Source organism: Rhea pennata, chromosome 25, assembly GCF_028389875.1.
Source record: "Rhea pennata isolate bPtePen1 chromosome 25, bPtePen1.pri, whole genome shotgun sequence".
In the NCBI taxonomy this organism is placed as follows: Eukaryota; Metazoa; Chordata; class Aves; order Rheiformes; family Rheidae; genus Rhea; species Rhea pennata.
The window spans coordinates 3,348,388-3,375,707 of NC_084687.1; the positions used below are offsets into that span (position 1 = coordinate 3,348,388).

Genomic DNA, 27,320 nt, shown 5'->3' on the forward strand with positions numbered 1-27,320 from the left:
TAAATCTGAAAAATAAGTTTTATTTTTAAACCAGTGGTATTGTGACATCTTATCTGCATAACCAATTACAGCAAAATTCATGGATAGAAACAATATAGCAGATCTCTTCTCTGAAGTGCATCCTCCTGTTCAGTTTCCAGGCAGCTGAACAGCATTGCACCGAAGGTAGGGAGTGCATGCCACATGGGCTCCCATTAGAGCACAGACTTCGAATGAATCATTCCCACTCACACACGCGCGCTTACACACACATACACACACACACACACACACATGCACAAGGTCTATATTTTTTAAAATCTTTAGCAATATTTCCACATGAAATCACACTATAGCATCTACACATAAAATGGCTGATAAAAATAATCTTGCTGTAGGTTTACAGAGAATATCTACATTTTCATTTGAATACCTGGACTATTGGTCCAGCAGAAAGGGGAGGTTTTCTGTCTTGATTTTGTTGGTCTGGGGAGAGTTCTATCCCAGAGCATGAAATAACTGCTCTCTCCATCTCTCCCCAAACTTCTGTAGAGTGTTTGACCTGAAGAGATCACTGGAAAGTAGCCTAGGAAGAATCAATGGCTTTATCATTCATGTCCCATCCCTTTGTGCTGCCTCTTCAAACACTGGGTAAAAACACTAGAAACAATTTCTCTCCGTCCCATAAGTAACAAGAATACAAAATACTGCAAAAGCCTTTTTCCTCACATACACAGGTACATTGTCCACACAGGATGCCTGCAACAGATGAATGTCTAAAAATGCCTCCTCCCCAAGTCCTAAAATTGGGCTCCTGAGCTCCTCAGGCACAGTTCTAACACAAAACTGCTGAAAAAACCTCCCTCCTGCCAGTCTCCAACTCTAGACATTTCATTCATTCAGACCTGTAAAATACAAAATATTTGAACCATTACTCTATTCAAACATACTCCCTTTTCCCATTTCCTCAGGCATAGATCAACCTGCTAAAAAGCAGCCAAGCAGCTCTTGTCCAAAAGGGTAAAAGAACCTCTAGTAAAATGCTATTTTTACTTTCATATACATACATATATATATATATATATTTATATTTATATATATGTATTATAGATTTAGACAGTGAAAGAGAGATTGTGGTTTATGCTTGCTTATTTCTTTGCTTTGGATTCCAGCATTTCTTCAAAAATTCTTTTCAGGAAATAACTTAAATTCCAGCACAAGATGCCATCCGTTTCTTTGAAGAACATTTTTCACACTTGATCTCACAAAAGACTTCCATCCCAATCTCTCTTTCTCTGAAACCATAAGACCGGAACAAAGAAAAAGTGCATGTTTATATACTGTATATTTTATCCTTTTCCCACCAGAGCCTTCAGAATGGCAGGTATTCCACACCGAGCTGCAGCACAAGAGGGAGGATGCTATGATTTCATGGCACTGGTTGAGGTACTCAGAAGAGTAAGCTCACTGATGTTTTAACTGCCCCAGTACCATCCCCAAAAAGTAAAAACAAGAACCAAGTAGCTCTACATGCACATACAGCTATGACATGCAAAAACACCCCACCTCTTAAGGAACAAAATACACAAACATGTGGCTAGCAGGAATCTTCTCCAGCTAATCTTTCCTGGGAACAAATGCTGGGAAGCCTCAGAATGAAAGGAGGGGAAGGGGGAGAAATACAGGAATACCCAATCCAGGGAGAGACACTTGGAAGGTTATTTCCTGATTACATAGTGTTCATGCCTGGCTATCTGGGAGCCTTCACCCTGAGAACAGCAGGGTCAGATTTCCACTCCAGACTTCCTTTTCCCTCTCTCCCCAATAGTTTAAGGCACAAACATATTTACAATTTCTATCAAAACCTGCTCATATTCCAAGATAGTCACTAGAAGGCCTGTACATTCTGCTGTACACTGTACTAGGAAAATCTGGATGTAAATCAGCCACCTGGTATGGAATCAGGGTACACCTCAATGCCACCTTCAGTCCTGAAGAAAATGGGGGACCAAAAACCAACTTTCGTTACTGTGAGGTCACTTAATTGTAGAACTGATGAAATAGCAATGATCGTGACCAAACTTCAAACATCACCTTCCCTGCCTTGCCCCAGCAGTGGTGCAAATTGGTTGACTACCGGTCACTCTGGAAAGAGTAAAGAGCAGTCAGAATAGGTCTTCAGAGGCTTGTCCCAGGCGGTACACAGAATACAAGAGAGCATGCAGCATGTTTACATAGATTCAACTTTCTTCCCTCCCCCCACCCTCCCCAATTCAACACACACAAAACCCCTCCACCAAGGAGAATATTGTTGTGACGAGGCACTTGAGTATTTGGAGAGCCCCTATGAAAAGGCCTTCCCCTCACAGTGAAGTGGGACGAACAGAAGAGAGCAGTTTCTCAGGACTCCATCTCCTCTTGGTCAAGCGGTGGTGGCACAAAGCTGATTACTTCATCATAAGTTAAGCCTGGTGGGAAAGGAATGACAAACACTTAAGACTGTATTAAAGATACACCTCACGTGAGAAAACTTGCAATAATCTTAAAGGCTCTTCCTAGCAATATTTCAAAAAGTAAAACATGCTTTAATTTAGAAGAAAAGAATAATGGATATACCACCTCAGAGACTAACATATGTCACAGAAGATACTTCCAGAGCCATGAGGACATGGGAGTAAGTTTGAAACTATAAAGATATAAGCAACTGTTGTTACCAACATGTTTGGATGCTGATAATAATAATTAGTTACTGTGGATTATGCTAATTACATACACACTATGTGATAGATTCACGCAGTATAAGGACCTTAGTATGAAAAGGATGCCCACATTTTCATCAGCTTCCTTTGTGCCTCTAACTCCCAAGGATTAGTTGAACCGTAACTTATAGCATGTGCTACAAGAGAATCAGGTTGACATTCTCCCCTGTCCCCAAGACTCACTTTTCCATTCCTCAATCTCAAGTTCTCTGCTTTCAAAAGACTGGTCATAGGGGTCTGCCACTGGTTCATCATCTGGATCATGATACTGAGCAAAGTAGGCATGAGCCAACGCTTCAGCTGCAGTAATTCGTTTGTCTGTATCCAGTACCAACATCTTCTCTAGCAAGTCCACAGCTGCAAAAGCCCCAAAACAGAAAAGGAACAGAAAGGATTTTACACAGTGAGCTACATGACATTCTACTCTGTAATTAAGTACATAAAGCCCAATATATATGAGGAATCTATATTTTTTGAGGACCTGACTCATCATCCATAATTTCTTCCTCTTATATCCTATAGTCTATACATACTTTCTTCACTTTAGAAAAGAGATACATGCCCTCTTGGAAGTACTTTTGCAGTCAAAATAAAACTTGAGAAAAGCCTTGGTATACCAGGACATACTAAGTTCAACTTCATTAAAAATGTGTAAGATTTTTAATGCCAGGAAGAGCACAAAACTTAAAATGCAAGCCTTACCTAGTGGATTGGCACCAATAAACACATTTTCAAAGTTCATTTTCGGCATGTAAGACAAAGACTGGATGTAGTTTCTTGCCTGCAGAAATAAACACTTGGTTGAACTATAATACCACCCAGCCACCAAGACAGTACTCTTGAGTACTCTTCAACCACCTTGAAGCACTGGTTGCATATGGCCTGTCATCTTACTTTGCTTCCTCTTTACTCGCTCTGATCTGTACTAAGCCTACCAGTGTTATCCTTTCTCAAACAGAGGCCATTCAAGAGAGTGAAGGAAGAGTTCATACTACTTGAAGTTCATGCAAGACTGAAAATGCATACAGGCAGATCTAAGAGTGGCTGGAAGTGCTGACTGCCTTGGAGTCCCCATAAGGCTTGTGCAGTATTCCACCTTTATGGTATCTGTTGGTAAGCCATACAACTGGCATCCACATAATGCAAAACCAACTCACATTCAGATTCTCCCACATCTCAAAGTCAGCGGTCGAGTATGCACTGTCCAAATGTCAAGTTTTCATTTAGTACAAAAATCCTGCTGAAAAGCAGGTAGTTAATACAATACCCACCCCATGCCACATGCAAGCATTTCATTTATAGAAGCAGTGAACACTAGAAGTGACAACCTGCACTGCAAACCCCACCCCCCCCATCTGCTCAGGTCTCACCTCATGGCTGGGCATCCTGTTAATGAGATATGCAGGGGGTGTTCCTGTCAGACGCATGATCTGCTGAAGCTGGTTAATATCTTAAGTGCCTAGTCAAGGGCTTTGTTAAAAACAGTGCAAAAACCCATTTCAAACAGAAAACAGCTGCATACAAAGCCTCCCTTCTGCAAACTACAAGGCATAGACCAAACAGGCAAGGTCTACTAATTTTGTCAAATACTTGTGAGAAGTTTCGCAATTGGACTAGTGAACACTTAAAACAACGGAGAATTACTGATCACTTGCTAATAGTGTCAGTACAGAAAAAAAAGCATTTTTGTCTGCCACTAGTAGCACTAAACTACAACACAATCACTTTCACATTTCCAAGCAGTTTAAACCACCAGAGTAGAGATCCACTTTAGCTGAAACTACTCCTCAGAAGTTTTCCTAGGCTGTTGCAGCCAAGGAAAATGAACGAAAAATCTTATCCTCTGCACTGATTACAAGATCCTTTTTTCTTACTGCATGGAAAGTTCTTAAGCTCCTTGTGGGGCAACATGAAATCAACTCACAATTGACACCTCCTTCTAAACGGCCATGAATGCACTCTGATATGTGGGTGAGGTAACAGAAAGCAATAAATAAAAAAATCAGCAAAACATTAGCATTGTATAAGACAGAGTTAGCTGATGTCAGTGAGCGGGACAGAGAAAATAAGAGCAACAGAAATGATGCAGAGAAAAAAAACAAATACAGAACTCATTACAGTGACACACTAAAGCCTATCAAATACTTAACATTGTTTTGCTATCTTCATATAACATAAAAATGTATCAGAAATAGTACATCATTGTATTTTTTTAAAAAGACTCTTGAGTTGGGCTTGACTAAAACTAATTCTTCTTATTGCACAAGGTTAAAAGAAAAAAAAAACATACTTCAATCTTAGCACAGACAAACCAATCTTGTGTTTAACCTAGTTAACCTTTAAAGCTTGCATCTCTCGCTAATCCTCTGTACTTCAAATACCAGACTACCCTTCATCAGGGTCCCATAAGGTCAGTTCACGGATGCCTGAAGCCACTTGCTTTATTCAGTTCTACCTTTCCAAGAAATATCTCAGTGATTTTTAAATTGGTTTGGTATTCAATAAGTTTAACAATTCATCTGGCAATTTACGGCCACCCTCATGTTTTGCACTTACCATCACTGTTACATGAGAAATGTTACAAGCTGCAGTACAAAATAATCTTCTCACCACTCTCCACTGCATTGATCATCTATTACTGAACAGCAATGATAGCTTACTAAAGTATTTCGCTAGTTACCTCTAAGCCAGTTCACTGTTCACTATGTACTGGCTTCTTAATCTATACTGTTACAGGATCCCTTGCTCTAATTATTCTATGTAGTTCATTTTCAGAAACAGGTAAATACTGTTTAACACTACCTTCACAGAAGTTCACAATCCAAGATTAAATCAAATAATATAGAAAAGAGGATAGGGCTGAAAATATGGGTCACCCGTTAAAAGGGAATCTCTGGAGTGCTTTTTGTTGTTACCTTGATAAAAAGACCCCACACAGCAGCACTCTTTAAATGCATGGCATGATTGCTTATATACTCAGCAGATTGTATATTGCATGCCTTGGCAATGGCTTCTGCAAAAGAGTGCCTAAAAGCCATTTGTCATTTTACAGCACAAAACCAAAGATGGTGGTAGTAGCATTTCAGAAAGTAATCATACATGAACGCCCCAAAGGGGATGGTGTATGTTCAGAGGATGACACATTTGCTACTGTTAAAAGTTTCCCTCACCAGAAAGATCTTTGGATAGGCAATCTGGAGAAATAATAATTAAGACAAGTCTCAAGTTCTTAGTTGTGAAAAATGTTTCCCCAATAGCACCTGATCATCCAATATATCATTAAGTAAAACCCCACAAACTGAAAGAAAAAAAAATCACAAAGTAGTAAAATGAGAGGATGGAAGGAAGAATCATACCATAGGCACAGTTAAGAGGAATAAAGATCAGATAACACTGAGTGTATGAACTCAAAGACATCCAGGAGTGAAGAATGACAAAGGACGAAAAACAGAAAAGAATTCCAACATCTACTACAGAGAGACTACAAGAGGGCAACACACAAATATGGGACTTCCAAAAGGGCAAATATTTCAATCAAAGTGTAAACTCACAGACTCTGAGGAGATTTTCTTCAAAAGCTCAGGCCCTGGGGTTCCAACGAGTCTCAAAATGAGCTTCAACTGATCAATATCTAATGATGGACCATAAAGGAAAATGCTGGGACAAATCAAAATGAAAAGCGCAAAGTATCAATCTATTAACGTTTAAAATTAATGTCTGCCAAGGCCTCGACTAAAACACAAGTTTAAGTAAACTGTATTAATTCCTTCATACAAAATTGAGTATCTCCTTATAACACAATTCTGTCTATATCACACAGATTGAACAACTTGACTACAGATATGCCACATGCATTGAATTGGTCACTGCATCCTTGACTATCATGGAGCACAAGACAGAAGTTTTGTCCTACTAGCAAAGAATCAGTTTGCATGCTCACTTCACCCTTTTAGACCCTCAAACCAAAGCAGCAGCAGTTAGCAGTTTTAAGTTGTATTAGTGACAGATGAAGTAAGGCAGAAGGCTAAAAAGCATAGGCACTAATATTTAAATAAACAAACAAATAATTAAAGGCCTTTTGTGAATACACTCCAAGATAATCCAATCACTTATCACAAACTTAGCAAGTAAGAAAATGACTGGATCCTGCTCACCACCTATAGCTTTGCTACAAAATCTCTAACCCTGATCAGATGCACATTTCTCACACCCAGACCAGCTGGGGGGTGGGGGGGGGAATGCAGCCAGCAGAGGGTGCTCACTCTTACTGGCTCTTACCAGGGATGAGCAGGGCCAGGAAGGAAAAATAGGACCTAGATCTTCCTTCTAACACTGCAAACACGCAACTGGAAGTTTGGTTGGGGGGATGACATGACAGAGGACCACCAGAATATGACCTCAGATTTATGTAGAAAGCTCCTGGCTCATAAAACTGCAGATACAAAGAATTTTTCTAACTAGATCTCAGCTTCCACCAGGCCACTTATTCATCTGAGCTGTCTTCTTTAAAAAGGCAGGAAAACTAAATATTTTGGATACTTGACAAAGTATAAATTGGGGGAAAAAAAATCAATCAAAGAAAAGTTATACATCTAATACTCAAGACAGTAAGGAGACAAAACATATCTTTTTAAAACCACTACAAAAATAATCTTCTCCTTCTCTAAATCATCCTCTACGCTGCCCTCAAAACACACTAGTGATTTCAGACAGCCTATAATGTTCGTATTTGCCCTTAAAATTACATCAAACTAGTTACATATTTTCCATTCAAGAAAAATTGTCTGTTTAATAGAAAATGTTTCTCTGGAATCAGTGTCATCCTGATGTTTTAAGATATAGTTACGATTTCTTGTTGTAACATCTTTTAACTCAAATACTACAAGAATTCTATGCTTGCTTCAGAAATTGTCTCATAGTAAAAGAACTCTATTCATGTACAAAGCAATTTTGCATCTATCAAGAGACTATCTTTTAAGAACCTGTGTTTTTTAAAAAAGCCTCAGAGTTCTGCTAATACTGGCAAACTGTATATGCAGTAAAAATTAATACTTTGCTAAAACTGTTATCTTCTAATGTAAAACTTGGTCTACAATTTTACATCTAAAAGGAATGAAAAGAAAGGAAATCGCATCTTTTAAGAACACCAGAACTAAGTTCTCATTGGTCACGTCTGATTTTGCTCAGCCAAGTTCCATCTACTTAAACACTCAAAATACGGCTAAATCCTATATATCAAGCTGGATTTAGCTTAAATGGCTAACCGAAATTTTCAACGCTTAAAATGAAATCAGTGCATCTACTGGTGCAGAAGAGTTACCAGTGGATGCTATATAAATCATAATTAGCTCATTTAAATTGGCTTTTCTCCAGTGCCATATAAAACAGCCCTTATACCTTTCACTTATTCCTGTGCATGAAGCAGTTGTGCAAATTTAGGACTGCTGGCATGCCTTAGAAGTCACATGTCATACTTCAGTTTAAATATTTAAATTCTTTTAAAGGCATTTAAAACCATGTGCATCAGGTGTGCCAACAATACGGTTGCTCAGTTTGCTATCAGCCCTCTTCTCAAGGGACAGTATGTTACTAGAATACATTTGTGTTATATGATTCAGTGCTTTCTCAGATAAACAAAAGAAAAGACAGAATGCACAATGGACACTGCCACATGCATGCTCATACCCAACCACTGCATCCAGTTTTAGGCCTGCCATCCACAACCTGCTGAATTATAGTATTCATTTAATTACATGGCCTACTGGTGTTCCTGGGAAATGAGCCATAAGTAATTAAAGACGTGAAACATGTTTAGTAAATACAAAGCAAAAGAAAAAAAAAGTGCATGGAGAAGTAAAGCAGAGCATGCAAAACTCAAAAGCCGTCACCACTGGTACCTCAGAGACTGACCAGTCTCAGTGATTCTAAAATTCAGAAAACAATATTCCATCACCATCAGTAGCAGGCATTGCAAGATTGTAAGAGCTTATCCACGCAAAGCAGTTTGAAAGGTGATGTAACTGACTCCACAAGCAAGAATAAGATGTATCAGAACAATGAGTAATTTCAAACTGGTTAGTTATGTCAAAATTCCCATCCTACTGAATAAAACTAATAATAAATATTCTTCACATCTGAAACAGAATACAGTCAACTTAAAACATACAAAAAAAGAAAATCAACTAAACTCATGAAAACATTGCAGGTTTTATTTGTACATTCTATCATTTTAATACAACTTTAATTGTCACACAAAGTCAACTTTCCTACTTATTTGTGTGAATCATTTATATTAGAGAGCTGTAAGAAAATTAGGAATACACATTTTTAATACAAACAAACTGATCTTGGCATAAGAGGTATGATAAGCAATACAAAAAGGAAAGTCTCTAGCTATCTCTAACACTAAAAACCTAAAGGACTTTGATTTTCATTATCTCAATTTCTTGTCTCTGATAAAAAAACAAACAAACAAAAAAACCCCCACATTTTTCCCAAACCCTCCTCCCCTTTTTTACCTCCCGGCAGAGATTTTAACAATGTTAAAACTCCAACTTCCATCCAAATATTCCTCCCTCACCCAAAATACAATAGCAACAAGTTAGTTCACATTCATTTAGAGAAAAAGCTAGAAATACTCTAATAATCCTGCACAGCTAACCCCATACAGATCACCGTTTTTTTCTAATACAATTCTTGCTTTATGTCACTGAAAGGCGTGGCCTGAATCTCTACAAATTAGATCCTTCAGAACTTAAAACTAAACTTGGCATTAGTTTATCATGGCATAATGATTACAGACACCAAATATCATCATATCCAATTACAGCTTTATTACTTACCAGAGGGAATTAACTGTACAGCTTGCTTGTACTGAACCCCACTACAAGTAATATATGCACCTCTGGGCCATGTAAAGAAATATGTGATGGACTATAACTAATATCACATAACTGCTAAATCCTTGGTGAAAGAAACGAGTATTTGAATCAGAGAGCCATCCAGAGAAGAGTATGATTGTCCTGAGCCTGCTGAAAAGGCATTATCTATTTGTTCATTTTGGAAAAATTAAGTTACAGAGTTGAGAAGATTGATGTCTCGACACCAAAAATGCAACAAAAACACCAGTTTTTCAGTTGATGAAGAAGAACAGGTTCTGGTTTCCTGAATATCCAGAACACATGGCCACATTGCCTCAAATTGCAATGTAAATCCCCTAGAACTGCACTGGATTCGGACATACTATGTTCTTAGCTACTAGAAGCATGATACCTATATTCGAGATTTAAGCATGCTAATACTAATTCCAAAGCCAGCCAGCCAGCAAATGCCTGGTGACACTGCAGGAGGAACACAGCTCGTTGATTAGGCCTCAGCAAATTTGCAGACACAAAGAAACTACTAAGAGCCCAGAAGTACCCAACAGGATCCAGATTTGGAAAATTCCTAACACTCTCTCAAAAGAGGGTATATATAAAGACCTCACAGACCTACCAAGACAGAGAGAAGCTAGAACTCATCATTATCTTCTACTTGCTGTCTTTAGATATCAGCAAACATAGAGTGAAAGCTGATAGCTTATTGCCTTTCTGGATCCTAGGATATGTGCTACATGCACAAACAAGATATATAACCTCAAACACCATTTCCCTTATAATCTAGTGCTATAAGCTAGTACTGATTCAGAAATGAAAAAATATCTAATGAGATTCAAAAGTGTTACTACAATTTGTGGAAAAAAAATGAATATTTAAAGACTTGCAAGCATCCTCAGGGAGATAAAAATTTAATAAAGTATCTTAGTATGACAAAGCAAACAATTTAGATCCCTAAAGCAAAACTTATTGTGTATAGTGGCTATTTTTTGGCTATAATTCAGAACTAAAAAAAATTTGGAGAAGAAAAATTTCAAGTTTGGAAGAAAGATAATCATTTTGCTCAATCCATAAAGAACACATTGTGAAGCATTTCTTACATGCTCAAATCCCATTCAAAACTATTTTATTTACAAGCATCAAGTTTTAAAATCTAAAACATCACAACCAGAGTCAAATATCGTCTACAGCTTTAAAAACTTTTGTTGATTTCTCACTTTTTCTTGAAACAAACAAAAAAAATGCACCCAAGCCCAATTTTCCACGCTAAATTAGCTGATAGAAATAAGGCAACTTTTTATAGCTAAGTCACTTTCACGTTAGTTCTGCTTCTGTCCCTAACAAGAGAAAAAAATATGGCAAAGATGACTAAACAGTAGAGTACACCTAGTTCAACAAATTCAGAGAGATGACATACGAGAGATATAAAATGGAGACAGGCAGAAAAACAGGAAAAATGATAAAGTTAAAGCATATTGAAAGAAGAGATGAAACACAGTGTCAAAACTGGAGTGAAAGTTCCAACTTCCCCTTCCCCACGACCCCAAAAGAGTTTTGGGACCTAGATGCTTTCCAAAAGCAACATAGTACACCAAAGACTAACACTACCAAAACCTGTTTTTCTGTTAAACAAATGCTAACATATTTTGATTATCTTATTAGTAAATACCAATACATTAACAAAGTTATTAAAATAAATAAATTGTGGTTGAAAGAATACTTTAGAACAAGATTTTGGTAAAAGACAGACCAATATAAAACCCAGTTTTTAGGCAATGAAGAGTCTTGGCAGAAATGAATTACCATTATATATTATGTGGCTCTACAAACTAAAATTTTCAGTATAAAAATTTGCATCGAGTCTTCATTTTGATTTCCTAGGGAAGATACGCCCAACTCCTACAAATTTCTCCCTCATTTATTTGCCAGAATGTCCTAGCCAGTCCACTTTGGTGCCACAAAAATAATTCTGAAAAGATTTTACACAAGCTTGAGTTTTCACTGCATGCTTTCATTGACGTGGAAGAAGGCACACAATCTATTTACACTCAAGCATGGAAGTGGAACCTAAACATTTCCGAACAACTTGGAATGAGATCATCAGCACCAAAGAATCTGCAAATCTACTGCCTTCACAGCATATCACCAGGATACAGAAGAGAAGTCATCCCTCCCAGAAGGGATGCTTCACATTTGCTGGAAGCCTGAAGCACGAGAGAATTCATAGCAGACAGACAACTTCATGAAGTTATTTTCTACAAACTCAAAGAGCAATGAATTTAAATAAAATTAAATGAAAGTAATTCCCAGAAAAAACATATGAGTAATTTTAGTGATGGTAATAGACAATAAAAAGGAAGAATTTTGCCTCCTTGCACATTGTAATGATTTCATGTGCAGTAAATGAAGAACTCACCTCATCATACTGCAAGTAAAAAAAGTAATAATAAAATAAAAATAATAACAAAAACCTGTTTCCTTGAGAAGTATGTGAAAGTTAAGACCTCTAACTTACATTTCAAGAAAATATATTACTTTTAAAGGATACGGTCTGTACCAGGGAACAACGTTCTTCCAGTCAACAGTTCAGCCATAATGCAGCCCACTGACCAAATATCAACTGAACAAAATAAAAAAAAAATATAATGCAGAAAAATAAAGTCTCAATAGAATTACCCTAATCAACAAGTACAAACAACTTTGTACTTAATAGTCTTTTAGTGTTGAAACAATCTGAGACATGTTGCATGCTAACTGATACTGTTCAGTAACCACCTCATCTAAGACTTGTCCAGATAACATAATAATACTAGATCAGGTAAATTTTCCTCCATGAGCATAGCATACATTGGACACCAAAGAGCCAGGGAGGAACCTACAAAACGGAAGAAGAAACCACCTGTTCAAGACAGCTCTGAGAAATGAACTTGCATATGGTCTTACATAAGTTCTACCCAAACAACCACTAACTATTATATTGCAGATGACAGAAAAGTCCATACACGTGTAAGAGGAAAAGAGAAAAGAAGAAAAAGTAGTAAGATATGAATTTAGCATAGCACATTACTTTCACTGATTCATATGAAGATACTCTTGTACTACACCAACTATTCCCAGAATTTTTCTTCTTCTATGTGCCTGATGTGAAAGTATTTTAGAAGAGGAGGGAGGTGGGTTGCTGAGAAGCTACTGAAAAGTAGGGGGAAGATGTAGCTGGGAAGAGGTGGGTAAGAAGAGATGAAAGGAAGGGAACTTGATATGCATTCTCAGCATTTCTTCATCCCATAATCCCAGACATTTTGCAGTGTATTCCCAGCAGCTTCCTCGAAACACACCTTTTTCCTCATCCAGATACAATCCATTCACCTACTTTAAAAACCATTGCGCTAGGAGAAGTAAGGAATAAGTACTGATGACATTTTGCTGATTGCTATTTCAAAGGATCAAGTTTAAAGAAATCCTGTGAATGCTGTCACAATGATTCATAAGTTATGTCTATTAGACTGTGCACAAAATATGTAATTCTATGCCTTCCTTCTTTTAACCACCCTTACTAAAGCATAATTACTGTAACTGCCAAATTATGCAATCAAATACAAAGAAACACGTGCATAGAATAACCTCTTTTGACTTTAACTAAGTTCAGGAACTGAAAAGCTTTGTACTATTTAAAGGTATTACCTGTCTGGTTATAATGCATCCAGTTCAGCATGATCTCAGGAGCCCTGTACCACCTGGTAGCCACATATCCAGTCATCTCATCATCTGTGTGTCGGGCCAAGCCAAAATCCAGGATCTGTGGAATAGAAAGACTTCCGCCAACTACTGCAGTGGAATAATGCAAACCACTTAGAGCAAATAAGAAGGCAATTCTTGGACTGGGTGGAGGAGAGATGGTGCAACTGCAAAACCAGATTATGAAACTATGTTTCACAACCTGTTAAATGACACTAGCCTAGAAAAGCACAGGACTCAACCATCAGAGTTGCATTTGAATATCTTCTAAAAACCAAACCCAAACTAAAGCTGGTAAATCTTTACTTTCATGATGATTCATTAAATATACATAAACATATACAGAAAAAAATGAATTCTGCTTAAACACCCTTACATCCCTTTACGGCTGTGAAAGACATGATTAATTTGAAGCATCAAAGTATTTCCATGAGAAATTCTTTTGTTCCTTTAATTCCAAGAGACATCCACAAGGCATTCACTCAAACCACAGTCAAACCAGTCACGTGTTGTCATTAGATTACCTTTAGCTCACAGTCTTCATTTACAGCTAGGTTACTAGGTTTTAAATCCTAGAAATTAAACAATATCAGCATTAACAGCAGAATACATGTCATGCACAAGCTTAAGTAGATAAGAATGTAAATTCAGATAGAAAATAGATTCTAACTGGCTGTCAATGTCAGCTCTCCATACTTCAGAAAATAATTTTGTCCTACAGCCAGCTATCTCTTCTGCAGTCCTCAGAGGTGTCATACATAAGCAAAAACACACTAATGGCTTATCATAACATTGCTGCTGTAAATGCATGTTATACAAACAGAGAACCTATTTAGAAAGATAGAAGCCAAACAGAGGCAGGAACAAAAACTAAGGATCTTGACAACCACTTCTTATCTCTAACCATTTGGCTGTTTAGCTGCAATACTTTTGAGAAAAGGTCTTCTCAATTCTGTAAGTTGCTACATTGTAAGGTTCAGTGCTACATTCTTTAAACACATCTGTTCAGTAAAGGAAGTAATCTTAGGATAAATACTCACTCTGTGTATTATGTCAGCTGAATGGATGTACTGTAAGGCAAGATGACAGATTTTACAGGACAGCACAAGTAGCCTTCTTCTCATTTCCTCACTAGACAATACTGTCCTACCCCGTCCCACACAATTCAAATAATATAGTTTGTTTGCAGAGGGAACCAAGGGTACCATGCGTCTGTGGGCTTCAAGTACGTAGGTGTTTCAGTCCCTCCTTACAAACACTCTGCCATCAAAAGTTGAATGACAGAAGTAGAAGAGACTGAAAAAATGGAAGATGCAGAGTCAGAGTAGATTAAAGAACAGCACAATTCACAATTTTCCAGACTCTGCCCCAAGGAACATATAGGACTATCATATTAACTTTTACATAGCTTTACTGATACAGAGCTCCAATGAGGTACGAAGAGAAAGAGCAATAAGAAAAGATTATCCTATGATACACTGAGAAAATTAATAGAAGCTCCATTCATATGAATCTCTGAGGATACGATATTCATCAAGAACTTCAACCTGCCATTGATGAGCTATCAACATCCAGGTAGGACAGATGTAAGTACCTTCAGTCCTCGAAGAATTTGATATATGAGGAACTGCACATGGTCATCTGTGAGTTTCTGGCATTTCACAATGTTGTTCAAATCTGCTCCCATAAGGTGCGTCACCAAGTACCTACGAACAAAAGAAAACACATAAGGTATGAAGCAATCTCCTCAACAGGATTAGGATGAATACTCCTTATGACCCTCCAATGGCAGGGCTGGCTGTCCCAAAGCACAGAGTTGAATGAAATACAGTTCATGACACATTAAATAACATGGCAGATTAGCACCCTGATTCCTACAGCACAGGTGAACAAAACACAAGTGAGTAAGTTTGAAGAGTTTAAGATCTCTTACTACTATTTGTGTTAGATTTCAGAATTGAGAGTAACAGCAGATAAAATGAAGGTGGCAAATATTCCTATAATAGTTTGGGAGATATAAGGAAAATGCAAGAGGTGCTTTGTTCCGGTCTTCAGAAAAGTTACCTACACATCATTGAATTCTTCTAGTGACTTGGCAGGTGTGAACACATCCAACAAACCAATCACCTAGAAAGGAAAAGATAAAGTGAGAAAGTTCATACATTCATAGTGTAGTATGATACAGTTAATAGGATCCTTAATGGAAGAGAAACTATTCATTCCAATAGATATCTCATTTCCAGCTACATGAATCATTTGGGTAAAGAAAATACAACATTCAAATGACATCAGAAAAAAAGGTTCATCTTTTGTGTAAAAAAATATTATGGTTACAACATACAGCTGTCTTCTCACACATCTAAAGCGTCAAAAAGGAGGCATCACAAATCAACGCAACAAAAGGCAGTTGTAAACACTGGTTTACAATGTCTTATTTCAAAAGCCAACTAAAACTTGTCCAGGAAATAAAGTTTGTCCAGACAAACCATACACTGAAAGCAGTTTGCTTCCTGCTCAGCTCTCAGTTACACTTTGATTACCATTGATTAAATGGTAAACTCAGAATAGAGAGACAACACATTTTTTTTCATTTGTACTGAATAATGCTTAGAAAAATTCAAGGATACAAGCAGTGAATAATAATGACTACGCTAGAAAGCAAGTCAGGAAAACAGGGCAATGCACTGAAAACGTGATTTGCAGTTTACAGCTTCACATTGACACTTGTATTTTCTGTCCTAAGAGCACCTATTCCACCTTTCATTTTACAGTAAAACTGTTTTAAGCAAAAGGAGTAAAAAGGTATGAATGTGTCACTTTGGAAAAAAATAACTATATCTTATTTTCCCATAAATATCTTCTAAGTCACTTACAGCATTAAAAGAATCCATTTGGTGGACTGTTTCAATTCACTGGGATGTGCTTTTAAATCCTATTTTCTTTCCTTTAATAACAAATAATATTTATATTAGGAATATATGAGATAAAGAGAAAAGTTCTCTTCATCCACCTCCAAAGAATCCCTCTTCCCATTTTAAGTCAGCTTGTCACTTGACTCAGATACATGTAGCTTTGCTACCAAGCACATTCTGCTGCTTCAGTAATGGTTCAAGTGTGAATAAGAAATTAATAGTTGGATTCCTGTATTTTCCATTGGCACCATCCTTTTTTCCTCCCCATCCTTTATACTTGTCAAGGATATCAAAATTGTTATGTTTAAGTAGATAACTGAGGACAAAAGTTTTGAGGCGCCTAGACTACATTTCTGGGGGGGGAAAAAAAAAAAAAAAAAAAGAGTAAATGTGATAGAAAATAAAAGCCTCTATCTAATCTGATCTACACTGTGTATTAAAGATTAAATGTTTATGGAGGAAACTGAAGAGAGAAACCACTTTCCTGCCTCTCTTCATACATACAACTCCATTTCTAGACAGATATTTTTTTCAAATTGTAACATTTGCGTCCATCAGTATAGTAAATTCTCATGCTTGTGGTTTCTCTCTCCAGTAGACTCTTCCATATCAGAATATGTTTACAGAAAAATCCAACATTATCCACCCAGTTTATCATGAAAAGAAAAAAAAATTGATTTTGCTATCCAGACATCAGCTTTTTCATTCATCACACATCTTGCTATGCCAGTGTATCTTTCATCAAAGAAGTTTCACAAGCACTTAAATATGGTTATTCTGCAGTGTGTCACTGACTCAGTTCCAAGAAATTGTGGTCATCATTAGAATTGGAACATAAATGCTACCCTTTTGCTTTCTCCTCTCAGCATTCTAAGTTGTCACAAAGCTTATTAACTTCATATGGTACCAAATTCAAGTTTCCTTTCACATCTGCTCAGTGTTGTGCTTGCAAGCACAACAAGCCTCCCTGGAACTTGAAAATACAATGCAAACACCCTTGAGTGCTCTGCAGGTTCATTTATTTGCTCTACATGTACATGACCAGCTTAGACACAGGATACAGAAAGCTATACTATACTAGACCTCCTTAAAATGCCATACCCACCAGATTTGCCTAAGTGTTCTGTGGCATGTAAAACCAAGTCTTTTGATTCCAAACCCAGATCTGACCGGTCAATATGCTAGCATTAAAAACTCTGTCTGAACCAAATATCTTTGTGTCTGCAGCATTTTTAAACTGCAACCTAGATAAGCTTCCCACAGATAGCTGCCAATATGAACTGATAAGAAATACTTCTATATGCAAGCAACCTAAAAAACATCCTTTTATTCCTTATTCCCAAAGCTATGTAGGCTCCTTGCAATACTAAAGTAAAAAATATTAATGAATGCCAGACAAACTGTTGTAGCACCAGTTACAGTCCAATTTCCACTGCTTAATCCTAACATCTTAAAGACTAACACTTCTTCTTTTTTTTTTTTTTAAACATGCATTTGAAGCTTTCTTCTACAACCATTTGGATTCAGAGAAGGCCAAAGGGGTGGTGGGAGAGAAAAATCAGGGGAATGGATACCATACAGGATCAAACACTACCTCTACTGTTAAGACAAATGTATCAAATACAGTCTTTCCTTATCCAGGCACTGAGGAAGTGCTGTTGAAAAGCATTTTACATGATACAAATATGCATCAAAAGTTCCAATATTAGCCACACTAAAAATGCAAAGATGATTTAAGGGATACTGATTGCTGACTGAGGTGGTTAGAAGCTACAACACACAACTGCCTCTACCACAAAAGCAGGAATTCTGAACAAACCATCCAATAACCTTATAATGAAATTAGGCTTGGTTTTTTGCACCAGATAAAGATACTAGGCTTGCTCAGCCCATTTCCAAAACAGTAGTTCCTTTCTGCTAAATTATAGTTCACCTGGAGAAAAGTCAAGACCCTTCTTCTTGACACTTTCAGCTCTACAGAGGGCAAGTTATATGATTTTTTGCTCCACTGAAACTGCATGCTATATAAATATGCTGATGTCTTAAAGCCACAAAAAAGTTTTCAACTGTTTTCTAGGTCAAATGGAGGTTACAGCAAAAAATGATTAGACCTGATATAGTACAGCTCCACATAACATTTGTCAGACTGTCCTTTTTTATTTTCTTTTTGATGATTTAAATGAATGGCTCGTAAGAAAGCATATCTGACCTTTTTTTTCTGGTTTTTTTTTCCCTGTTTTATCCACGGGAATCTAGAGAATATCTACTCCATGCCTTCCAAAAAAAGGCAAGCCAAAAAACAAAAACAGAAAATCCTCCAAAATACACTACTAAAGTCAACTTTGATATTTTAAAATAAATTCTTAACATCACAAAAAATACAGTTTGCTACAGCAAAAGAACAGAAGGGAAGCACATCACCTGTGTCCTAAATCCTTAAAACAGTGAGAATTCACTAGACAGCAATTCCCAGATGATTCTAGGCAATATTAAACTTTTTAATACAAAATCAGTTATGTTCTACTTTTAATCTGCATATTTTACTTCATCTACAATCCCTTATACTTCCACACGCTTCATATTTAGTATTAGAAAAAGCTGTACAAGATTCATAAATGCAATCATGCTGAATATTCAGGCTGATGTTCACTCGATGATCCAACTTTAGTCCAACTTTTCACAGCATCTCGTTCAACTTACATTTTCATGTTTCATATGCTTAAGCAGCCGTAGTTCTCGGTAGGTCCTTTTGGCATGGATGATAGACTGAAATGGTCGGGACAGCTTCTTCACAGCCACACGCAACCCAGTTTTTGTGTCAAAGGCAGAACTACAATTAAAAATTAATCAAATTACCAAAATGAGCTATTTACAAACAACTCCAAACCCACAGTTTTAACAATATCTGAAGATTAAGCCACAATCAACTATTTCCCATTTCTCCAATGAAAACCATTTATAAGTGCCCTGGTCCACAACCCCTGACCTTGCTCCCCACCCCACCCCACCCCTCCCCCTGCAAATACCCACACATTTACACAACTATTGGTTTATACAGAAAATGTTTATAAGATGGGAAATTTTGTTCACAGAGTAAAGGAGAATAAGTAGGTCTGAAAGGAAATTCTACAGGAAAGAAACATTTGTGCTTTTTCTGTCTAAAAGATAGTTATGCTCTTAAACACAAATATGCGTTTAACGCATAACACAAATATGGCAAAAAAACTACAAAGAGATGAAAAAGTACTTGTAAATATTATCTATATTCCTAAATATATTTTCATATACCACACATCAAAATCAATTTGTTACAAAACAAAACAATTTGTTACTCTCAAGATACTATCTTTTATGGTTTAAGTCCATACAAAAACCCCAAACCTACTCCTAATATAATCAGCCATGACGATTATTCATCTCAATTAAAGCAAAAATCAAACCTCTTATTGAAAACCACATTTAAACCTAAATCTTCTGTTATATAAAAAATGAATGTGAACAAATATATAGCTGTATGATACAAACATTTGTTCCTTCAGCAGAAACTCTGTGCATAAAAATGGGTTCTTGGAACCCATGAAGACTAACTCAATTCTATTCAATAACTTTTTTTATTATTATATGCATTCCATTCTTGCACTGTAAAATCACCTTTTGAAATAAACAAATCTTTATGCAATTTATTTATTTATAATAATCAGGAGCAGAATCCTGACACTCTCAAAACAACAGTAAGTTTGACACACAGAACACTGCTATGTTAAACTTCTTACATACTGCACACAAGTCCTAAGCTCTGGAAGACTGTATTTGAGGAACTAAAGTAGGAATTCAGCTGTGAACTAAATTACTCCTCTTTCATGTCTTCTTTGATATTCTTATCTAAAACTAGTTCTGGTTTGTCAAAAAGAAAGGAGGAGGAGAAGCAGAGGATCTGAAATCAAGGTTACATTTGATGTTTAATAACAAAGAAGGAGAAGGTATGAAAGGAGAAAGTCAGAGACAATATTTGTCTGCTTTTCTGCTGCCACTTTGATTCAGGCCAGACTCCTGATTCTATTTAAAAGAGAGTATGCACTAGTTGTTGACATTTATAAACATGAAGTGTGAGGCAACTCCAGTAATAGGAAGTCCAACACCAAATACAGAGGGCAAAAAAAAGAGCACTCATAGAACAAATCCAAAATTGTGTACACAAATAAATTTATATAATTTATAATAATAATAAATTTATATAATACCATTTATTCTTAAAGCAAATAATTGGACTTCACTTGCAACAGGTACCTTATCCAAAAGTTTTACAACTTCCAAGGCTTTATGAGTTTTATGAGACATAGACAGCGAAATAGAAACTTATTTCTACATGCAATAACCCTTCTCCAAGGTTCCGCAACAGAATGGAAAAACCCGCTGTGCAGCTACGATGGAAGAGGAGCATCTCTTTCCATTTAAGTGACATCCATGTACACATGGCTAAAATAGCTCTCTAGAAGAGAGTTGAAAATACAGCTAGAAACAAGATCACAGGAGCATCAAATTGCCATAGCTGAATAAGTGAAACCACATCATACTGTCTCAAAAAATGTGTGAGATTATTTTCTTCCTTACATGAGTTACCTTCTAAGACCTCACTCAGCCTAGACAAACAAAATAAGTCAGGAAGCATTCATATTTTAGTTTCGATTTCAAATGATCTCAACAGGTTTTCCATACACCACTACAACATATCTCTATTTAAGCTGCAAACACTTCTGGAAACACAAAACACTGATTTTTTTTTAAGTTTCATGAACACTGTTTTGCAATATACAAATACACATAATTCAGGGTCTAATTGTGTGGCAATATTTTAACAATACTCAAGGTGTTTTCTAGGACTTGGTGCAAAAATAAGATTAGTCATCATAACTCAACCCAGACTTGTGAATTAGTCATGAATCTTTACCAGCCTTTGATTGAATCTTCAACCATTTCAGCTGCAAAAGGCAGCATACACTAGCATCTCTTTCACTTTGAAAAGAAGAGGATCCTTGCATACTAACCACCTTCACAGCTGCCATCTCTATAATCAGATTTCCCCTCTCCATTTCCGCAAGATTCTCTTTAAAGATTTCAGAAATATAGGACATAATGCAAGCTATTTGAGAACCCACTGGAAATCAATTTCACCTCATTTTAATTACATTTTTGGGTCACATCAAGTCAGTTATCTGAAGTAGTAGAATTACAATCAGAAAAACTGAGAAACTAACCCCAAGAAATTAGTAAGATCTACCTCATAGCTAAAAAGCACATTTCATGGAAATTTGTCACCTTTAACTGACAAATAACCTTCTTAAATGATCCACAACCTCCTCAGTTCTTCATGCTTCACTGGCTAATAATGACCAACACAGGATTCTCCCTTTTTACCATTAAAGGAAACAAAACAAAAAAACCCTCAAATGCCCAGGGATAATGCTCACTGATACTGTATTAGGCACGAAGATAATAATTTTGAAGACTAATATTAGGTCACCCCATTTATCTCTTAGAAGCACTTTTCCTTTGGAGTCCCACAGGCATGTATTTGCCTTCACAAAGTTTCAACTTGGATAAACGAAATTCGCAGACCACATCTGGAGGAGTCTACAATGAAGATCTACTACAAATACCCATTATTTAGAAATTATAAAGTCTCTACACAGTTACATACTTCCTCTTCTGTGCATGCCTTAATCTGGGTCAAGCCTTTATCACTATCACTACTGAAGATCCTTGCTCTGTATTTCTACAACTTTTCTTCTGATGCATATCTCCAAGTGGAAAACACAGTCCTCAAAACTTATTTACACATTGCTGATTCAATGTTTAACTTTAAGGAGAAGGGCAATAAGCCAGATAATCAAAATACATTCTTCTTTTGAGCTCACCACAGACAGGACAATACTTGTCATTAAAGGCTTGTATAGTGTCTAGCAAGTAAGGGCCCCACAGTGAGCTATAGATTTCAGATAGTATCATAACACAAATAATATTCTAATAATTCAATTTATCTTTTTCTTATTCCAGAAAATTGTAAAAACCTGCAACAGCTAAAAGCATTTTGTCCTCCTACTTTTGTAAAATTCACATTTTTTCTCATATTTTATAAAAGTTGAAACAAATATGGTTGCTTTACTTCACAGATGTAAATCATAAAGCTTTGTACACAGCAGCTGTCATGTGAGAAAATATTTTTTAAAATGATGAGATGGCTTTCATTACAGACTTAAAACAGCTGTGTTACACTGATCATATTTAAGCTGAAAATGCCCAATCAGGGAAAGATTGCATGATCCACAATTATAAATCCCATTTGAAACAAGACCAACACAAGTTCAGAATTTATCAGAGCTTTCATGTTTTATGACTTGTTACATACTATTGCACGATGGCACACAAACTGCCTCCACCTCTTTCAAAGTGAGCTACAATCACAATTCTGAGCTAACTTGAATAGAATCTTGAACATAAGAACAAGAATAAAACAATTATTCTAGAGAACCTATCAACTGATTCGACAACTGATTCTACTTGAACATTTTCAGAAGAAATACTTCAAGCTGTCCAAGAAACCAAAGTACACACAGAATTACTTAAAAGTAGAATTTCTTTAAGATAGACTTTTTGTGCAAAGACTATTTAGCTCAAATAGTATTCCACTAATTGCTAGTGCCTATGCAAATTCACAAGCTAAGTGAAACTCTCTTTAGTGTTACCCTATGCATCCCTACGCTTCCCTAGTTAAAGGCAAAAAAAATAGGTTATCATTACAGCCAGCCACTTTCAAGTTCAGTCTCTGCATGATGCATTTCAATCAATTACCTGTCCAACTTACTATAAAAAAGTTGTAAATCTTATTCCCTTCTGTTATGTTGGCTTCTACTTCTAAATAAGCTGGAAAAAGAAATCTTACAGTAAGACAGATGCTTTAATATACAAAGTACCCATCAAGTTGAAATTACTTGCCTTCACTTGCAGAGCTGTGCTTACTCCTTCTCCATGTAAGACCTTCTCCTAGTCCATCTCCTTACTCACATGTGTTCTGCTTATATTACCTGTATGTCTGCTTCATCCCACTCAGCTTTGCAGTTTCCTTCATACCACTCTTCCTGTATCTACCACACCTTGCTGGAGAGGCAAACACCTGTCCCTCCAAATGCATATATGCTTCAGCAACACTCACTCACTTCGATAAGGGATTAATAAGTCTAAACACGCATACTGGTTCAAAAGATCTGGAGAGGAGCTGTTATCTCAAAAGTGATATTTAGAGTTGTCCTTCATTTCCTCCACAGTCTAATGTTTTAAAATTCTTACATTTGCAGTATTTTCCTGTATCTTAAAAAGAGAGAAATTACCTCAGTATCTTCAAAATACTCAGGAAATTCAGAGTCAGTGTTAGTATTCTGGTGTTTTACTTACAAACTGGAGGGTGCGGGGGCAAGGGGGAGCAAGCAGAGGGAGAGGGATCACATTATTCTAATAGATTTTTTTAAATCACATTTTTTGAAGGGCTATATAACCTAACAGTCTACCAAAAAAGAAAAGCTAAAAGATTCTTATGCAAAATTCTGGGGAGAAGTAGATCTTGGCTGTTTAATTCCTTTCCAATTTAAATAAAGCCAGATAGTCCCTGCAAGGCAACTTACAAAACAGTTATAGTACCTAGGTATCAATACAACACACAAAGAACTGTTGCAGAAATATATCAATCAAATAAATGCTTTAGCATATACAGAGTTCGCCTTCGTAACATTTTAGAAACTGATTGCACAGTGTCAAAACACCCAACCGTTCGTTTAGTTTAGAACTAGTTGAATTAATGCCTTTTGCACTGACTCCCCCTAGCACATAAAAGAGACGAAGAGATACTCTGGCTAAACTGTGAGTCACTGATCAATCCCAACTCAATTCAGCAACTTCCCACTACAATATGCTACAATATCTAAACCTCACTGGTACTTCAGGAACTCACATTTGTTTTACTGCAGACCTTATTACAGATTTTGACAAAATCTTTTTGGTGCAAAAGACTGTGTTTATATGAATACGCAAAATTGTTGCGAGAACAAATGTAATAAATTTCATACAACAGATGTCACAATAATCATTATGTGACTTAGCACTGAACAGTCTGAGTGTCAAAGTTTCTCAAAGTTTTGGAACTAAGTCCCTACTTTCATGTCCATATACTTTCATTTTTTGAAAATACATCCTGAGAAGTACCTGAGCTGTCTTACAGCAGACAGCTCCATAGTCTAAATGATTCACTTGCTGGTTCAATTATTTATTTTTTATTATTTTTCCCCGCTCTAGAAATTCCTCATTTTTAACTCTTTCACCTTGATAGGTAAATAAACAACAGAACATCCTATTATATTCTAATACAATAATGTGGTAGACATATCGGGAAGTATGTTTATCCACTCAGTTTAAGGGTGGTTAAAACCTTGCAATTTACTATTCCAACACAGAGGTACTCCCAACAAAAAATCTCAAATGAAATAGATAACCTTTTGCTGGAAAAGGAGGGAAGAGAGGAAAAAAAAAAAGAAAAAGAAAAATCTCCAAAGGGACAGAGAATGCAACAAGCCATCTTAGAAATACCATAAATACCATGCGTCACCATTTGCAGCTTTACAATACTAAAGATCAAAGAAAATTATATATGCAATTTTTATTTTAATCCTGACATGCTTTCCGTATTACTAGACTTTCTGAACTTCATCTTTTTTTTCTGAGTACTAAGACTGATGTGCCACATGTCTGAAATTGTTTCCAATGAAAAATTGTTTCATCTAGTCTGAATGCAGTTGCACAATCTTTGAAAGTTTTGACACAGCAAAACAGGAAATTCATGATGCAAACTCTTCAGTTATTGGTTGTGAAAACAAACATTGGAAGTATTACAAGCACAATGGAGATTGTGGAAAGGGGGAAAAAGAGAAGAGGAAGGGGTCAGACTGTGTACGGTAAACCTTTAAAATACAATGGACAAGGCATTCAGCAAATTCACTTCTAATTATACTTAATGAGTTATGAAACTCTAAGCTGTTAAAGGGGTATTTATCAAGTAGGGCAGTCAGGCCCTTCTTCACCAGAACTAAATCTTTCTATTAGAAAACTCAGTGAATGCATTCAGTTAATCTTGCTGATAGAATGGTTTAGCCTTTGTCTTTTATGAAATGTAAGCATTTATATACTTGGAGAACAGCAATTTTAAGAATATACATTATTTAAACAGAATTTACTGACAATTTTATCAACCATTGCTATCTTAAACTTACTGTATTAAAAACAGCAGAGAACTCTTTCTTTAAAACTGCAGCATTTGCAAAACAAATTTATTAGCAGTTTCAGTATGCATAATATTATTCAGTATGTATTATACTATTTTATGATATTCATAGTGATACATAATTATATTCATGATACAAAGTTGCACATTATGTTAATGAAAAAATATGCATGTCTGCTCAAATACAGCAGCAAAGCAGATGTGTAACCATTATGCACTCATATTAAAAAATTCTGATTGTTGCTTGACAGAGTCAAAGAACAGAGAATAAAAACTAGAATACTAAGGAATTTTTTTAATAAAAGGACAATCTAGGAATACTTTTATACAATTCCATTATATGAATGATCATGTCTAGGTGCCAAATCGATTCAAATTTATTTTCTTTAAGTGATGAACGAAGCCCAGTTAATTTACATTTAAAGAGCCAACATCCTTTAGCAGAGAAGCTACAAATGAAGAGAGCATTGTTGTATTTAGCATGTGTAACCTGTCATACATTTTGTTCATATTAGGTAAGCATTAAAAACTAAGCTCTTTTCACTTCCAAGATCTGCACATTTTTGCAGGCTTGATACCAGGACTTTGCTCTTCCAAAGCAGTTTTCCTGTGTTGATCTACCAATAAAATATTGATACTCATAAACCTACTGTTACAAGACAGGGATGCAAAAACCATTCTTATAGCCTTCCTGCTGTCATCTCTGCCTATCAACAGATCCTAATTAAAAATGCAGTTGCCTCAAATATAACCTATCCATCGAGCCCAGCAAAAGAAAAAGAAAAAATAGAACAAGAGTTGCCAGGCCCTCAGCTCTGCAAAGCCAGCTACCAGGGACGTGCCAGCCTCCATCCCTCTCCACCCCCCACCTAGTAACTGGAAGAAGGCACGGTGAAATATGTCTATATGAGATCATGCTGGGGGGGTAGGGGGGTGTTGGGACACGATTATCTTCCCCTGCAAAAATGTTTTAGTGCCACCTGCCATGTGGTGCAATCCGACGCATTCCAAAGACAGGAAGACAGGGGCTGCCCAGCAGTATCGCTGCGAAACCCAGCAGAGGAGTGTTTCTTGGAGGAGGCTGATCCAAGCCGGGGGGGGGGGGGGACACGACCCCTTAGGAGAGAAGCAACCCCCTCCGCTGAGTCTGCTCTGCACGATGAGCGCCCTGCACACGTTATGCTGCGGGTCCCTGCGAGCCGGGGCACGTCTCCAGGCAGGGAGCGGGCACGGCAGAGCCCTGCGGCGGTGCCCGGCACCTTCTTCACCCTCACGCAGCGCTGCAGGGCGACGGGGCAGGCGCCACCGAAGCGCCAGCCTGACGCGTCCCCCTCTGCACACACGCTCTGCCCCCTACCAGGACTCACCAGACGGAGCCGTAGGCCCCGGAGCCGACCGGGGAGAGGTTCTGGTAGCGCTCGGGCACCTCCCATACCGTCTTGTTCAGCTCCTGTCGGTAAAACTTGGGCCGCTCCTGAGACATCTCGGCTGCGGAGCCCGCCCCGCCCGGCCTGGCGGGAGGGGGAGGCTCTGCCCGCGGTTGCAGCAGCACCACTTGCACCACCGCCACCTCCAGCAGCAGCAGCAGCAGCGGCGGCGGCTTCTTCCTTCCTCCTTCCCCCTCCCCGCCTCGCTCCTCCGGCGGGCGGAGGCGGCCGTGCAGCAGCAGTGCCCTCCCCTGCGCCGCCGCCGCCGTCCCCTCACGCCGCCGACCGTTGGCCTCCGCCCCGCCCGC

At 37.4% G+C, this 27,320-nt stretch overlaps 1 protein-coding gene across 3 annotated transcripts; it reads right to left on the reverse strand.

Annotated features, from left to right (window-relative positions):
- On the reverse strand, nucleotides 1-27,278 carry MAPK14 (mitogen-activated protein kinase 14). Of its 3 annotated transcripts, none has more exons than XM_062595269.1 (12): nucleotides 26,953-27,278; nucleotides 18,961-19,090; nucleotides 15,417-15,475; nucleotides 14,943-15,054; nucleotides 14,389-14,418; nucleotides 13,873-13,920; nucleotides 13,295-13,409; nucleotides 12,162-12,233; nucleotides 4,109-4,188; nucleotides 3,441-3,519; nucleotides 2,922-3,095; nucleotides 1-2,447 (listed from the first exon to the last, which is right to left on the reverse strand). In XM_062595269.1, the coding sequence occupies exons 1-12, from the start codon at nucleotides 27,066-27,068 to the stop codon at nucleotides 2,380-2,382; spliced, it is 1,083 nt and encodes a 360-aa protein (XP_062451253.1). In that variant the 5' UTR covers nucleotides 27,069-27,278; the 3' UTR covers nucleotides 1-2,379. The 3 variants fall into 3 exon arrangements, with proteins under 3 accessions (XP_062451253.1, XP_062451252.1, XP_062451254.1); XM_062595268.1 differs by lacking the exon at nucleotides 4,109-4,188 and adding an exon at nucleotides 6,290-6,369 and having other exon boundaries at nucleotides 26,953-27,276; XM_062595270.1 differs by lacking the exons at nucleotides 4,109-4,188; nucleotides 12,162-12,233 and adding an exon at nucleotides 6,290-6,369 and having other exon boundaries at nucleotides 26,953-27,277.
- Nucleotides 27,279-27,320: the final 42 nt, after the last annotated feature.

What these genes read in the sequence shown, in the direction of transcription:
- MAPK14 (XM_062595269.1), bottom strand. Translation starts at nt 27,068, where the DNA reads ATGTCTCAGGAGCGGCCCAAGTTTTACCGACAGGAGCTGAACAAGACG. An exon ending in AGCATATGAAACATGAAAAT is followed by an intron (nt 15,476 to 18,960) that starts GTAAGTTGAACG and finishes TTTCCTTTCTAG; the next exon opens with GTGATTGGTTTGTTGGATGT. An exon ending in AAATTCTTCGAGGACTGAAG is followed by an intron (nt 14,419 to 14,942) that starts GTACTTACATCT and finishes CTTGCCTTACAG; the next exon opens with TACATCCATTCAGCTGACAT.